At 50.0% G+C, this 15,425-nt stretch overlaps 1 protein-coding gene across 1 annotated transcript in view; it reads right to left on the minus strand.

Moving 5' to 3' along the window:
- The window catches only part of LOC144775526 (dimethylaniline monooxygenase [N-oxide-forming] 2-like), a 223,986-nt gene that overhangs the window by 70,671 nt on the left and 137,890 nt on the right, over positions 1-15,425 (minus strand). The window contains exon 5 of the mRNA XM_078659234.1: positions 4,053-4,249. Coding sequence (XP_078515360.1) covers positions 4,053-4,249 — 197 coding nt within the window. The remainder of the gene's footprint in view (positions 1-4,052; positions 4,250-15,425) is intronic.

Below are 15,425 nucleotides of genomic sequence, written 5' to 3' on the forward strand. Positions count from 1 at the left end.
CGCATATATTTCTTATGCATGGGACCGTTGTTGTTTTGTATAACATTTGTTTACAACAAACTGCCTTTTGATGTAATTGTTATATAATTCCTGTTAGATCTGGGGGTCTCTAGTTGGCACAGGTAGGTACCACTGTCCAAATAGGGACCCTTGCGTCTAGTCAGGGTAAGGAGGATACACTCTTTAGATAACCCCTGCTCACTCCCTTGGTAGCTTGGCACGAGCAGTCAGGCTTATCAAAGGCAATGTGTAAAGTATTTGTACCAACACTCACAGTAACACAGTGAAAACACCACAAATGGACTCCACAACAGTTTAGGAAGAATAGAAGTATTTAATCTAAACTAAACAAGACCAAAACGACAAAAAACAACATACAGAGTTCAAGAATATGGTTTCAAAAGAGTTCTTAAGGTTGCGTTAAAACAATCCACAGTTGCGTCACGTTTTAGCCAACAGTACCTTTAGATGCGACAAAAGTTCCAAGTGAAAGCTGCAGTGTTGAAAAACAAGCGATGCGTCACTTCTGAGACCCTGGGGAGGCGATGCGACAATCCCGCTGGATGCAGCGGGCGTGTTGCGGTGACTCTGGTCTGTATAGGGAGGGATGCGATATCTTGTGTGGATTCCGGTGCGCAGGTTTCGCAGGAAGCATCTCGCAAAGGTACGTTGAGACGATCTTCAGGACGGCGATGATCTCAGGTGCGGCGACGATGCGCGGCACAGCGTCGATCTTCTCCCCTTGCGGCCCCTCGATGCGATGGCTCTGTGACGACTCTCGCAGTGACGTGATGCGGTCCGCAAGCAAGCGGTGCGACGATCTCACCCAGTGACGACAGGCTCTGCGATGATACTCACAGTGATGGTAATCTTTCCGCACTGGAGCGATGCGCTCCGCAAGCGAAGGATGTGTCGGTTCTTGCCGCGGCAACAGGCGCTGCGACGATCTCAATCTTCATAGTGGCGGCAATTTCCACAAACTGACAGGGATGCGCCCCGCAAGCGAGCGATGCGTGAAACTTGGTAGAAAGACTCAGTTTCTTCTTGTCCAGCTTCCCAGCCAACAGGTACAAATTCCAGAGGCACCACAACTGGCCCAAGCACTCTAGGAGGGACAGAACTCTCTCAATAGAGTTCAGGGTGGAAGCTGGGGGTGAAGTCCTTTTGTTCCTAGGACTTCTTAACAGGGAGCCAGCTCTTCTCAGGCCCTTGGAGATCTCTTCAAGCAAGGGGACACAGCACAAAGCAAAGTCCTTCCCCTCTCCTTGGCAGCAAAGCAACTGCAGGTCAGCCCACAAACACACAGCAGGACAGTCCTTCCTCTTCAGTCTTCCAGCTTTCTCCTTGGCAGAGGTTCCTTCTTGATTCCAGGATGATATAATTTTCTGTAGTCTGGGGTCCTATACTTATACCACTAAAAGTCTTTGTTCCCTTTGTGCAGGAGGGCTCTGAGCCCGGTCTGAACCAGTTCTGGGTGTTCCTTGAGCCCTTTGTTTTCCTGGCCTCTCCTTTCCTTTCAGAGAGAGGGGCAGTGTCGTCAGCCGCCCAGCAGGAGGTGGAGCCAGCATTGTGGAAGGCAGTCACAGCCCTATTCAGGCCCAGTTGCTACCCCCTCCCACCAGTCTAGATGCAGATGGAGCTATTCAGCCCAGGGATGGCCCACTCAGCCTCTGGGAGCCACCCAGCCCCTGCCACTCACAAACCAGACAGTCAATTCATAAATAGGCCAAGGCACACAGAAAGGTCAGACAAGAGAACAGCAACTTTCTAAAGTGCTGTTCTCAAACACAGGATTTAAAAAACACCTTTCCTAAAAGATGTGTTATTAAATTCTGAGTTCAGGGATACCAGACTTTTATGTCCTATCTTGCTCCTATGAGAAGATATGCAGGTAGCCACTGTAGCCAGTGTTCCCCATTATAGCCTATGGGCAAGATAGCCTTACAATAGTGAACAACGAAAATGACTGTAATTCACTACCAGAGCATGTCACCTGCACTGGTACATGCTCTACCTTTCACATACACTGCACCCTGCCCAAGGGGGTACCTTGGGCCTTCCATAGGGGTGACCAATGTGTACAGAAAGGGAAGGGTTAGGCCTGGTCAGTGGGGACACTGACAAGATTGACATGGCAGTTCACAGACTGCACACAGGCACTGCGGTGGCAGGCCGGAGACACCATTTTAGGGCTACTCATGTGGGTGGCACAATTAGTGCTGCAGGCCCACTAGAAGCATTTGTATCACCAGCCCTGGCACACTTAGTGCACTTTACTAGGGACTTCTTGGTGATACAAATATGCCAATCATGGATAACCAATTACAACAATAATTTACTCGGGGAGCACTTGCACTTTGACACTGATCTGCAGTGGCAAAGTGCCCAAAGCATCTAAACCAGGAAAAACAAAATCCAGCACAGCATCAAAAATACAGGATCTAGAGGCAAAAAGACAGGGGAAACCACACCAAGGATGCCAGGTCTAACAATTCCACAGGTATTCAACATATCTGGAACCAAAACTTTTTCATAAGAAGGAACAAGAGACTAAATAGGTGTTTGAGTGAAAATGTTGGTGAAGCCATATATTATAAGGAGCACACCCCATGCACCAAGTCAAAGGATATTGCAAAGCATCTTGAAGCTCTGTGATCTTATAAAGGCTCTCCGTCATAAAAACTCTTCCTCTATTTAGTCTGGGAACTAACTCTTTGGTGCCTTAATGTCATAATGTTCTATGGTAGGGCTAATTTGCTCCATGGATAAATAGATGGATTGAACATGATTACTGAATCGGAAAATGATAGTATGCTTTCTTGACACACCCCTCCCTGTAAGTGTGACTATTCTTTCTAAATTTGGTAAGCACAAAGCTGTATTGACGTGAATACAGAACATCATTACTTCCAGGTATAAGCATTTAGGGCAGTTGGCAGAGGAACAGAGCATGGGGTGGTGTGTCGAGTGAATCACATGATTTGTACAAGTTGAACGCATGGGGCCACATTTACAATAGAATGGTGCAGCGCGGTGCCGAAAGCTATTTTGCAGCGCCACGCTACATCATTCTAAAAGTGCAGGAATGCACAGTATTCACAAGAATGCGATGCCTTCCTGTACTCATTCCTGCGCTAAAAAAGCAGCCTAGCGCCAACCCCAGCACTCTTGCGCCATGTTTCAAGGGTGTCTGCATTGTGGGTATGATTGATTTTACGCAGGGACACATTTCTGCACAAAGTGGCTTTGTGTGGTCTTGTAAATATGCTGCGGCACATTGTGCCCCGAGAGCATTTAAAAAGTGATGCTTCAGCGGTGCATAAGGGCCACTAGGGCCTCGTAAATGAGGCTCATGGGGGCTTATTGACATGCCCCTTGCACCACCATTATGTCACTTTTTCCCATATTGAAAGTGACGCACCAGCGGAGCAAGGGGCTTGTAAATAAGCCCTGCGATTGTGAAAGGGGGGTTGGTGCCAGTGAGTGGAGGAGGGTGCTTCACTTTATTTATGAATGTCAGAAGATCTGCTGTGCATCTGACGTGCATGCTATTGCATTGCTTGCAGTACTGAGGGATGCTGCTAAGAAAAAGCCACTATGGAGTAGAAGTGTGTTTTTTAGAGGTCACGAGTCCCCAAAGTGAAGCTCCTTTAGCGGCTTGATGTTTCAGTGCAATTTCCAGGGAGAATGGCTTACTTGGCTAGTACTGAGCTATGCCTATGCGTGGCTTGATTTCCTTTCTCTCACTGGTAGGTATTATTTGTGATCGGCAGTGGATCTTTAGATCTTAGGGAGCTCTAGAAGTCTGCATGTATGTATTGTGTGTTTCTTTGTATTGTGAGGAGTTCAAGAAGCTCCCTTAAAATGCCAAAAGAATAAAAAATAAATATATTTTCTGTAATTTAGATTTTAACAGTGTGAAAATATTTGATTAACAAAATGTACAAATACACCCAGTTTGATCTCTTGGGTACGCTGTTTGGTGACACCCCTTGGTGGCCAACATTTTGAAAGGGAAATGATCTGGGTAAACTAATTTCTGTAATACATGCCTGTCACGCTGCAATCCATAGGCTTCTTGGTCAAACCACTGATTGAGCTTCCTCTCAAGCATCCAGTTTGTTATAGGAGCTGGGAGGGACAACCGAAGCCAAGTCTTGAACCTTGTGGTCATCTGCGTGTCGAAGGGGAAGCCATTATCACCAACACGGCTGAACAGCCAACCCCCTCTCTTGGTGCTGATGAAGACCTGCAAAGTAAAGCAGAGACCATGCCATGCCTTCCCTTCAAACTTGTAACAGTCAATTGTGCTCAGCCCTTACATATTAATGGAACTTCAGGAACTGAATGAATATAGTAGGGCATTGTGTGCGCTTCTGAATGTTGTGTTTGACACCAAGTTACATGTCAAGATGGCAATACTACATGTTACATGGGTCCTAAAAGAAAGGCTAACAGATGACCCCTTGTCATCGTAGACACAGTGATCCAGTCCAGTACCAAGGTGAAACAGCAAGCCAAGCCATCCATCACCATTCTTTAGCTCACTCCGCCACCCCAGTTCAGACATAGCCATATGCAAATCAGTCTGACCGTGTGCCTCATGGGAACAGTCCAGCCCGAACTGCCAATGCCATGTCTTCCCTGGACCGGACGTGCTCCAACATATGGGGTATGATTGCTACGACTGAATTGCTTGCTCTGATTTATTTTAATCATAAATTCTATTCTGTAAATTGACTGCTTAGCGGCACCGCGCTAGTGCGCTTTTAAATTATTTTAACAAATTACTTACTAGGGATTGCCTGTCACTCTCCCCGGTCCACCGCGAGCTTCGCTCGTTTGTTGTGGAGGGAGATTCTCTCTTTCTCTTTTTTCATTTTAATTAAAACTCTATTTCCAGCGGAAGGGTGAGCGGTCTAGTGGTTTCACCGCTTCCACCCCATAAAAACGATGCTCTGGGCGACACGTAGCGGACGCGCTCCAACATATGGGGTATGATTGCTACGACTGAATTGTTCGCTCTGATTTATTTTAATCATAAATTCTATTCTGTGAATTGACTGCTTAGCGGCACCTTATAGTGCGCTTTTGAATTATTTTAACAAATTACTTACTAGGGATTGCCTTTCATTCTCCCCGGTCCACCGCGAGCTTCGCTCGTTTATTGTGGAGGGAGATTCTATCTTTCTCTTTTTTTCATTTCAATTAAAACTCTATTTCCAGCATAAGGGTGAGCGGTTTAGTGGTTTCACCGCTTCCACCCCATAAAACGATGCTCTGGGCGATGCGCAGCGGACGCGTGCAGCGGGCGCGCCATAGGCGTGCCGAAGGCGCGCCATAGGCAAGCCCGTCTGCGCCCGTCCGCGCCCGTCCGCCACTAGACGCCAAACCCCCTGCATGTTTTTCTGCAGACAGTACACAAAGCCCCAAACAGCATCTTGCCTATTCCATACAGGAGCTGCTAAGCATTAGAAAGACCATAGCTAAAGCTAAGGGGGGAAGTAACATCAATTCGTGCAGTAACCAGTTCCCTCTCAATATGGAGGGTCCACTCTCAAGTATTCAGTGTGGGTTTGAGAATTTACCAACTCCTTTGGAAGCTGTGCTACATACCACCCAAGACACTGACAAACACCCTATTTAAAACCAGCTGGAATTGTTTTTTAGCGAATGTTCGCTCTCTTCCTAAGCATGCAATCAATATCTGGGATAATTTTTTCTTCCTCCGCCCCGGACATCGGGTTTTTAACGGATACTTGGATAAAACCATCCTCCATTCCTGATATCGCGATTGCGGTACCGGATGGTTATCATATCCTAAAACTAGATAGGCCAATTAAAGTAGGTGGTGGAGTCGCCATAATTTATAAAGACCCAATAAAAGCTATTTTATTAGACATTTTTAGTACCGATAAAATTGAAATTCTTGTTTTTAGACTTGATTTCCATTCACAGTTGAGTTGGAAGAAAGCTCTTGTCTACCGCCGCCCAGGACCTATTTCTAATTCTATTTCGCACTTATTAGATATTTTGGCACCCCATGTTATATCACCGGATAAATTTGTCCTTTTGGGAGATTTTAACGTCCATATTGACAATCAGGAAGACTTAGATGCTGGTGTTTTCTTTAAGGAAATGTTAGCTTTAAACCTTACGAAAAGGAATGATGTCCCTACACATATTGCTGGCCATATTTTAGACCAGGTTCTTTCTAATTCACCTGATCTAAGTTATATATCCACTGATCCGCTTATATGGTCAGACCACTTTATGGTCTCTTTTGACATCTTAAATTCAAGGAAACAGATAGTAAAGAAGACCCCAACCAACAGGACCTTCAGACACTGGCACAAATTATCCCCTAATAAATTTGGTGAATTGTTCACCGGGAATGGGCAGAAATCTGGTCCAGACACAGTGGATGGCCACTATATGACCTTTTACAACACCGTAAAAACTACCTTGGATGCTTTAATTCCAGAAAAAACATCGAACACTGTTTCAAGCCGCATTCAGACCGCCTGGTATACATCTGATCTCAGGATGGAGAAGAGAAATTGTAAAAAACTTGAACGTAATTGGCGGCGCACCAAGGACTCTTTAAACAAAGAACAATATAAAATGGCTTTGGTCAAATATCATAAAAACGTCAAATCTGCATGTAAACACCAAATCACTATGCAACTGGAACAATCAGGCAACTCTTCCAAAATGCTTTTTCATATTCTTAATACCTTTGTTAATCCTAAAGTCCTTAATACAGAAGAGGAACCCACTCAACTTCTCTGTGATAAAATTGCAGACCATTTTTCTAAAAAAATAGAGGATATATATAACAACATAACTTCTTCTGTCAATAATAAGTGTGACTTTGGCACTGTCCAATCCTCCGACTTTCTTGGACAGTGTACTTTTAAAGAATTTCCATTGCTGACAGCTCAGGACACGGAACTCTTATTAAAATCTTCATAATCTGGCTCGCCAACTGATTTAATCCCTGCTAAATTTGCTAAAAATTTGCAGCTAAACTGGCAGAGCCTCTCAGCTCCATTCTTAACTATTCCATTAAAGAAGGCAAACTTCCCAAAGCATAGAAAGTTGCTCAAATTATGCTCATCCGAAAAAACACCAAACTGGCCTCGGACATCATAACTAACTATTGTCCTTTTTCCCTGTTACCTCTACACAGTAAACTGTTAGAGAAACATGTTAACACCCATCTTTCGGCTCATCTGGAATCCACCAACTGTTTGGACTATTCTCAGTCTGATTTTCATCCCAGACATAGTACCGAACTTGCTTTTGTTAAGATAACTGATGATATATGAATGCTGGTGGACGCAGGTCAGGCAGTAATCCTTGTGCTGCTTAACCTATCCGCCGCATTCAATACCATTTCTCATCAAATCCTATTGGATAGAGTACGCTCCATAGGTGTCCAGAACACTGCCTTGAACTGGATACAAGATTTCCTGACAGATAGGACACAAATAGTGAACCTAGGTCCTTTTCAATCTAAGATCAGCCATGTTACAAAAGGGGTACCGCAGGGCCTGTCTTTACTGAATGCGTATGTCGCCCCCTTAGCAGCACTTTCTCCCAATCTCCTATGCGGCCGACACGCAACTGATTCTTACATACAATCAATACACCCCCAACATCCAGAATGTGTTCTCAGAAGGCATGAAAACGATTACCTCCTGGATGAGAAATAATTTCCTGCAGTTAAACGCAGGAAAAAAGGAAATCATGCTCTTTAAGGATGCTATTACCAGGTGGTCTCCCAGATGATGGCCAGAAGAACTGGGTTTAGCTCCCACACCAAAGGCAGTTGTCAAAAACGTAGGGGTTTTAGTAAACAGAGATCTTAACCTGGAGGATCATATAGCAACTATTAAAAGATCCTGTTTCTATGTGCTGAGCCTGCTTCGAAAGATTTTCCATTTCCTTCCTATTAGAACCCGAAAAACACTAATCCATGCTTTAGTTCTCAGCCGCATGGATTATAGTAATGCTCTGTTAATTTCTGCCAAGGATTCTGATCTACAAAGTTTGCAGGTAGTGCAGAACACTGCAGCACGTTTGGTGACTAGTGCTCCCTATCGTGCCCCATCTCTTCCCTTACTACACAACTTACACTGGCTTCCTATTCGGAAGAGAATTCATTTTAAAGTGTGCTGCCTTGTGTTCAAAGGCCTTAATTATATGGGCCCTACATATTTGGCTGAAAAATTTGTCAAATATACTCCATCTCGCACACTCCGCTCTGAGGGAAAAGGCCTACTTGTCGTTCCTCGAATTAAGCAAACCAGATTAGGAGGAAAATTGTTCTCCTACATAGCCCCCTTGCTATGGAATCAACTGCCTCTGGAACTTCGCCTAAATACCAACTATCTGGCATTCAGGAAAGAGCTTAAAACTCAGCTTTTTTAGTATTGTATGCTCCCACTGTGTTGTACCGTTTGTTGTCATTAGTGCGGAGATACCCCATTAGGGGTGAGTCAGGCACTTTATAAATATTATAAATAAATAAATAAACATCTACAAAACAATGTACATGTGACGCCCTCCCCCAGAGCAAAAATCCCCCACAAAGAGTCAAATGTGTTGAGTATTATACTCATGCGGTGTGCACCTCCATCACTCCTGCTGTTTCCAGAGAGCAGTCACCAAGACCAATGTTAAATCAATCGCAAAATGTGGATTGCACCAATAATTCCAAGTTCCAAAGTGGTTAAGTCCATCCAAGGACGCGGACCATGGCGGACTGACCTTTGACGCAGCGCGGCACAGGAGCCGAGTAATACTTAAACTTAACCTGGATACAGGAGGGATCAGTTCTAAAGTGTTAGACCTGACATCCTTGGCGTGGGTCTCCGTACATCCTTTCTCCTAGGCCCCCCCTGTGTATGTCCCATTCTTCTGGCTAAACTCATTCATGCTCCACCCCAGAACACCGTGTGAGGCCTCATACTAATAAGTTAACCCCGGACCTCACGGATTCACCCGACCCCGGGGAGGTAACAGAAACTCCAGAGTAGCGCCCCATCCCCAGGGTTCATGAAACCTATACGTAGCGAAGACCTGTAGCACCCCCCAGTGTAGGAAAAGCGCTGTCCTGTAAGATCCCTGACTCCCTATCCCCCCCCCACTGTACTCTGGGCCATGAGAAACGTGGGGGCCTGAAACATACTGCCAAGTCGTCTCCTAGCCTGGTATTAGCATGCAGGCGCTAAGTGAGGGGGTTGGAGTAGTTTCGGCCAAACGTCCTGTCTCCCCAGAGGCCGGCCCCGCTGGCCGTCTGATAACCCTGCCCCCAACTGGAGAGGAGCAAGGTGCCATCTGGCAGGAAGCCCGGACAATCAGGGCGAGGACATCAAGGAACCCTCTAGCCCAATCAAAGAACTTCAAAGGGGTGAGGCCCTATAACTGAAGGCCCCTTCCCCACTGGCGGCAGTTGACTTTTGGATCTCGAGAGCCTTGCTGACTTCGTCGCGGCTCCGTCGACCCATACTGCCAGTACGCCCCGTATCCGGATCTCCACAGCTCTGCTGACTTAGTCGTGGCTCAAGCCTGACATCTCCTCCTCGACGTGCACGCACCCGACGGTGCGCTTTACCTTGTACCACCAGGAACGTAGAGTACGCGCCGTACTCCTGGCCCGCACCCGCTGGTGCGCATCGCAATCTTTAAGCCCAGGAATGTAGAGTACGCTCCGTACTCCTGGCCCACACCCGCTGGTGCGCATCGCAATCTTTAAGCCGAGGAACGTAGAGTACGCTCCATACTCCTGGCCCGCACCCGCTGGTGTGCATCGCAATCTTCAAGCCCAGAAACATAGAGTACGCTCCGTACTCCGGGCCCACACCTGCTGGTGCGCATCGCAATCTTCAAGCCCAGGAACGTAAAGTACGCTCCGTACTCCTAGCCCGCACCCGCTGGTGCGCATCGCAATCTATAAGCCCAGGAACATATAGTACGCTCCGTCCTCCTGGCCCGCACCCGCTGGTGCGCATCACAATCTTCAAGCCCAGGAACGTAGAGTACGCTCCGTATTCCTGGCCAGCACCCGCTGGTGCGCATCGCAATCTTCAAGCCCAGGAACGTAGAGTACGCTCTTTACGCCTGGCCCGCACCCACTGGTGCGCATCGCAATCTTCGAGTCGAAGAATGTATAGTACACTCCGTTCTCCTGACATGCACCCGCCGGTGTGCATCGTGTCTTCACCGTCTTCCATGAAGCTACGCCTCGGACTTTCCTCGGCCCAGCAGAATTGCAACTCCGGCTCGTGACCCACGAGCCAGACGCTAGGGGTGCCCCGCGCTTGGGCATCCTCGTATCACGCGGCTCGAGGATTGAGAGCCGTACGCTTGAAACGCCCCGCATTAGTCTATCAGAAATCCCCACGTGGCTCGAGGATTAAGAGTCGGCCGCCAGATCACCACATTACCGCTTCTCTTCACGGCCTTGCAGGACCGACCAGGGCGTTGGATATCTCAGGCCTGAGGACTCGTGACCCCACCCCGCTCTTGGCCGACTGTGAGTACTGAGAAAGCCACCACGATTATACCCCGATCGAACTGTCTATGGGTCCCCTCGTGTTAAGGAATGCCCCAACCCCCATCCTAATTATATAGTGGACCCGTGGACTTTGCAAACCTGATGACCTCTGTTACATAAAGAACCCTTTAATTCCTATAATCAACTGGTGTGTTGTCCTTTTGTGGTATAGTGAGATCTCACTGTGTGAAACTATCAATGCCTAACTCTCCCACCTGAGGGTCAGACTCCAAGTGCTTGGCAACATTCCTGGGAGAGGGGGGCCCCTGTGTGGTCAGAAGTAACTACCTCTACCACCCAGAGACCACCCCCTTCTAACACTGGAAGCAACGGAAAGGATACGAACCGGCATTTTTGGTTACCGCACAGTGAGTTACTGACTTGCTACCTAGCGAGGACAAACCCTAACGTAGCCCTGAGGTGGTGAAACGAAGTCCTTTTTGATCCGAATATCTCCAGAACTAATTAAAGGAGAGTCTTACCCCCCGACAGCCATGAGTCTTACCGGGCCCAACGTGAACCCGAACTTTCAGGAAAACCAACTAGAAAGTTACAGCCATAGGAAGCTAAAACAATTCTGTAAAGACTTACAAATCCCTACCACTGGCCTAAGCACCAAGGAAGATTTTCAAAAAGCCCTGGGTAGAGTCCAGGGCCCCTCCCCCCATGTAGAAGAGAACGGCGTTGGGGATGGGGGGCAGGACAAACACGGGGTCCCTGAGAGAGAGAGAGCAGTCTCCCCTGCGCGTAACAGCGCATCAGAAAGAGGCCTGTCCCCAGAGGAGCTGGCGGACCGAGAGAAGAGCAGAGCCCACTAGTTAGAACTGGCGAAGCTCAAAATCAAAGGGGAATTGAAGTTAGCAGAGAGGAAGTTAGCTATGGAAGAATTAAGGTTGCAAGGGGAGTTGGAAGAGAAAAAGCTACAGCGGGAGCATGAGGGCAGGAAACTCCAGTTAGAACATGAACGGAGCTTGAGGGAGCTTGAGCTCAAGACTAGGAATGAGGAAGCCGGACCCCCGGGGAACCGAGGGGCCCCTCCCCCTGTAGAAGCCAAGGTACACATCCCCAAAGACGTAGTAAAGGAATACTATAGGAATGACAACATTCAACAGTGGTTTAAAGCCTATGAGGTATCTACGACCTCCCACCGGTTCCCTGAGAAAGATTGGGGGGCCGGGTTGTGGGGGCAGTTCCTGAGCGAGGGGAGAGATACCTTGCTAGAACTACCCTCCATGGTACTGAATTTGTACAGCCACATGAAGGAGGCCCTGTTAGCTAGATATGGGCTCACCCCTGAGAGGTACCGACAACGATTCAGGGACTGCAAAAAGCTCCCTGGTACAACTTGGGTAGAGTATGTTATCTTTTACAGCAGAGCCTTAGAAGGTTGGATCAAGGGCAGCAAGGTCACCACTTTTGCAGAATTATTTGATTTGATAGCCTGGGAGCACGTGTCCTTAAATTGCTTTTAGAACTGCGCCAGCACCTACTCGACAGCAAGCTTACTGACCCTAGAAGGCTTGCTGTACAGGCAGACGCCTGGGTGAGCACCCGGGTCCCCAGGGGTCCCGTGGGAGACTATGCCAGGAATGGGCAGGGTCCCCGACAGCAAGGAGGGGAGGCCAAGGTAGGCAGCGGGAATCCCAGCCCTGGCCCCAGCGTAGTCCCCTAGGGAACCAGCAGCAGAGTTCACAATCTCCCCCGGTAACCAGCTTCGGGGCACCACCAGGCTGACCGTGCCTGAGGAACGCCATGTCTTGTTACAAATGCCAACAACCGGGCCACTATGCCAGTGATCCCCAGTGTCCCCTAAACAAAAAGCCAGTCACCTCTGGCGCCCCAAACCGCCAGGTAGCCACTGTCGCCCTAGGGGAGGAGTTAGAGGATACCGAGGAGTGGGAACCCGTAGCAATGTCCCTGGTCTCCCTAGGAGATGGAGAAATGGTCCCTGAAACCCCGCTGCCGGCCAACACTAAGAAATACCGGCAGTGGGTGACCATCAATGGGCACCGGGTAGGGGTCCTCCGCGACACCGGTGCGAGTGTCACGGCTGTCCGCTGTCACCTGGTCTCTGAGGAGCAAATGGTACCTCACGTCTTCTGTCCCGCCATTTCGGCAGACAACTATGAGAGTCCCTGCAAAATGGCCCAAATTTCCTTTGAGTGTGGGGGAGTCTCAGGCACCTTGCAAGTAGCTGTCAGACCCGCCATGCCTGTAGATTGTTTACTGGGCAACGATCTGGAGAGTTCGCCTTGGGTACAGGTGGAGCGGAAGGCTCACCTGGGAATGCTGGGACTGCCCGAGTGGGTGTGCGCCACCACTCGGTCCATGGCTGCCAAGATGGGTGCTCAAGAGGATTTGGATCCGGAGAGCGCGGCCCAGATCCCTGTCCTAGAGGAGGGAGAGGGGGATCACGGGCGACCGGACCCCTCCAGTTCCGCACCTCGGGAGGAGGCAAACCCTGAGGGGGATGCCCTGGGCCTTACCGGAGACCAGATCACGGAACTGGGTGACCTACCTGGACTGGCCCAGTGGCGGCAAGAGGGCGGACCTTCCAGGGAAGAGTTGTGCCAGGAACAGACCACCTGCCCCTCCCTCATCGGTGAGCGGCAGCAGGCCACCGCCTAGGCGGCCGGCGACCAGTCCGGGTCCCACTGGATCTTCTGGGAGAATGGCCTCTTATATAGCGAGCCGAAGTCTGCGGAGCTAGGGTCAGCCCGGGTGCTGGTGGTACCCCTACGCTTCAGAGACTTCCTACTGGGCCTGGCTCATGACGTGCCCTTAGCGGGACACCTGGGACAGGATAAGACCTACCACCGGCTTGTCACCCATTTCTATTGTCCCCGGATGTGCCAAAACGTAGAGGTTCATTACAAATCCTGCCTGACTTGCCAGGCAAGTGGGAAGAGTGGGGGAAGGCGCAAGGCTCCCCTCCAGCCCTTCCCAGTGGTCAGTACCCCATTTGAGCAGGTGGGGATCAACATTGTGGGACCTCTGGATCCCCGGACCGCCCTGGGCCACAGATTCATCTTAGTCCTAGTGGACCATGCCACCAGGTACCCCGAAGCCATCCCCCTCCAAACAGTGACAGCCCCCGTGGTGGGGTGGGCCCTAATGGGGATATTCTCCCGGGTGGGATTCCCCCGCGAGGTGGTGAGCGACAGGGGGACCAACTTCATTTCCAAATACATGAAGTCCCTGTGGCAGAAATGTGGGGTTACTTACAAATTCACCACCCCGTACCACTCCCAAGGCAATGGCCTGGTTGAGAGGTTCAACCGGACCCTCAAAGGAATGATCATGGGCCTCGAAGAGCCCCTGAGGCGTAAGTGGTACATCCTCCTGCCCTGCCTCCTGTTCGCCTACCGGGAGGTTCCCCAGAAGTCCTTAGGGTTCAGCCCTTTTGAGCTGCTCTACGGCCAGCCCGTCTGAGGACCTCTCAGCCTGGTCAAAGAGGGCTGGGAGACAGCCCCCCGGAACCCTCCCCAAGATGTATTCCGATACATCCTGGCCCTAAGGAATCAGACTCGGAAATTCAGGGAACTGGCTGAGGCAAACCTAGAGGCTAGCCAGGAGGAAATGAAGCGCTGGTACGACCAGAATGCCACTCTGGTAGAGTTTCAGCCTGGTCAGCAGGTGTGGGTGATGGCCCCGGTGGAACCTTGCGCTCTCCAGGACAAATGGACCGGTCCCTTCAAGGTAGTGGAGCGCAAGAGCCAGGTCACCTACTTAGTGGATGTACAGTCTCCAAGGAACCCCTTAAGGGTCCTCCATGGGAACCGCCTCAAGCCCCACTTCGAGCGGTCTGAGGTGAGCATGCTCCTAGCCACCGATGATGGAGTGGAAGAGGAAACGGAGCCTCTACCCGATCTCCTGTGTGCTAAGGAAAAGGATGGCTCCATGGAGGGGGTAGTTCTCTCCCCCTCCCTGACTCCTGAACAGCACGAAGACTGTCGCCAGTTATTGAGACAGTTTGCTGACCTATTCTCCCTGGTCCCCAGTGTCACCGATTGGTGTGTCCACAATGTAGACACTGGGGACAGCCCCCCTGTGTGACACAAAGCCTACCGCGTCCCAGACAGAGTTTGGTCCTGTATTAAGGAGGAAGTCTCCAAAATGTTTGCTCTGGGGGTAGTAGAATCCTCTGACAGCCCTTGGGCCAGCCCAGTGGTCCTGGTCCCAAAAGCGGCCGCGCCTGGTACCACCCCCGAACTGAGGTTCTGCGTGGATTACTGTGGACTCAATGCTGTCACCCAAACAGATGCGCACCCCATCCCCCCGAGCAGATGAACTTATTGACTGCCTGGAATCTGCACTCTACCTCAGCACCTTCGACCTGACCTTGGGGTACTGGCAAATCGCCCTCACAGAGGGGGCAAAGGAGAGGTCCGCCTTCTCCACCCCTGATGGGCACTAAGAGTTCCGGGTGATGCCCTTCGGGATGAAGAACGCCCATGCCACCTTCCAGAGACTGGTCAACCGGGTACTGGCAGGGCTGGAGGGATTCAGCGCCGCGTACCTGGATGACATTGCCCTGTTCAGCACCGACTGGAGAGAACACTTGCGACACCTCTGGGAGGTGTTGATGGCCTTGCGCCGGGCCGGACTCACCATCAAGGCCAGTAAGTGCCAGATTGGACAAGGGTCAGTAGTCTACCTAGGGCACCAGGTAGGGAGCGGCCAGGTGGCGCCCCTCCAACCCAAAATTGACGCCATCCTGGCTTGGGAACCCCCCACGACCCAGACAGAGGTGAGGGCCTTCCTAGGCCTCACCGGTTACTACCGGAGATTCATCAAGGGTATGGTGGCATGGTGGGACCACTGACAGAATTGACCTCTAAGAGACAGCCTAAGAAGGTTC

Source organism: Lissotriton helveticus, chromosome 1_1 (assembly GCF_964261635.1).
Source record: "Lissotriton helveticus chromosome 1_1, aLisHel1.1, whole genome shotgun sequence".
Lineage (NCBI taxonomy): Eukaryota > Metazoa > Chordata > Amphibia > Caudata > Salamandridae > Lissotriton > Lissotriton helveticus.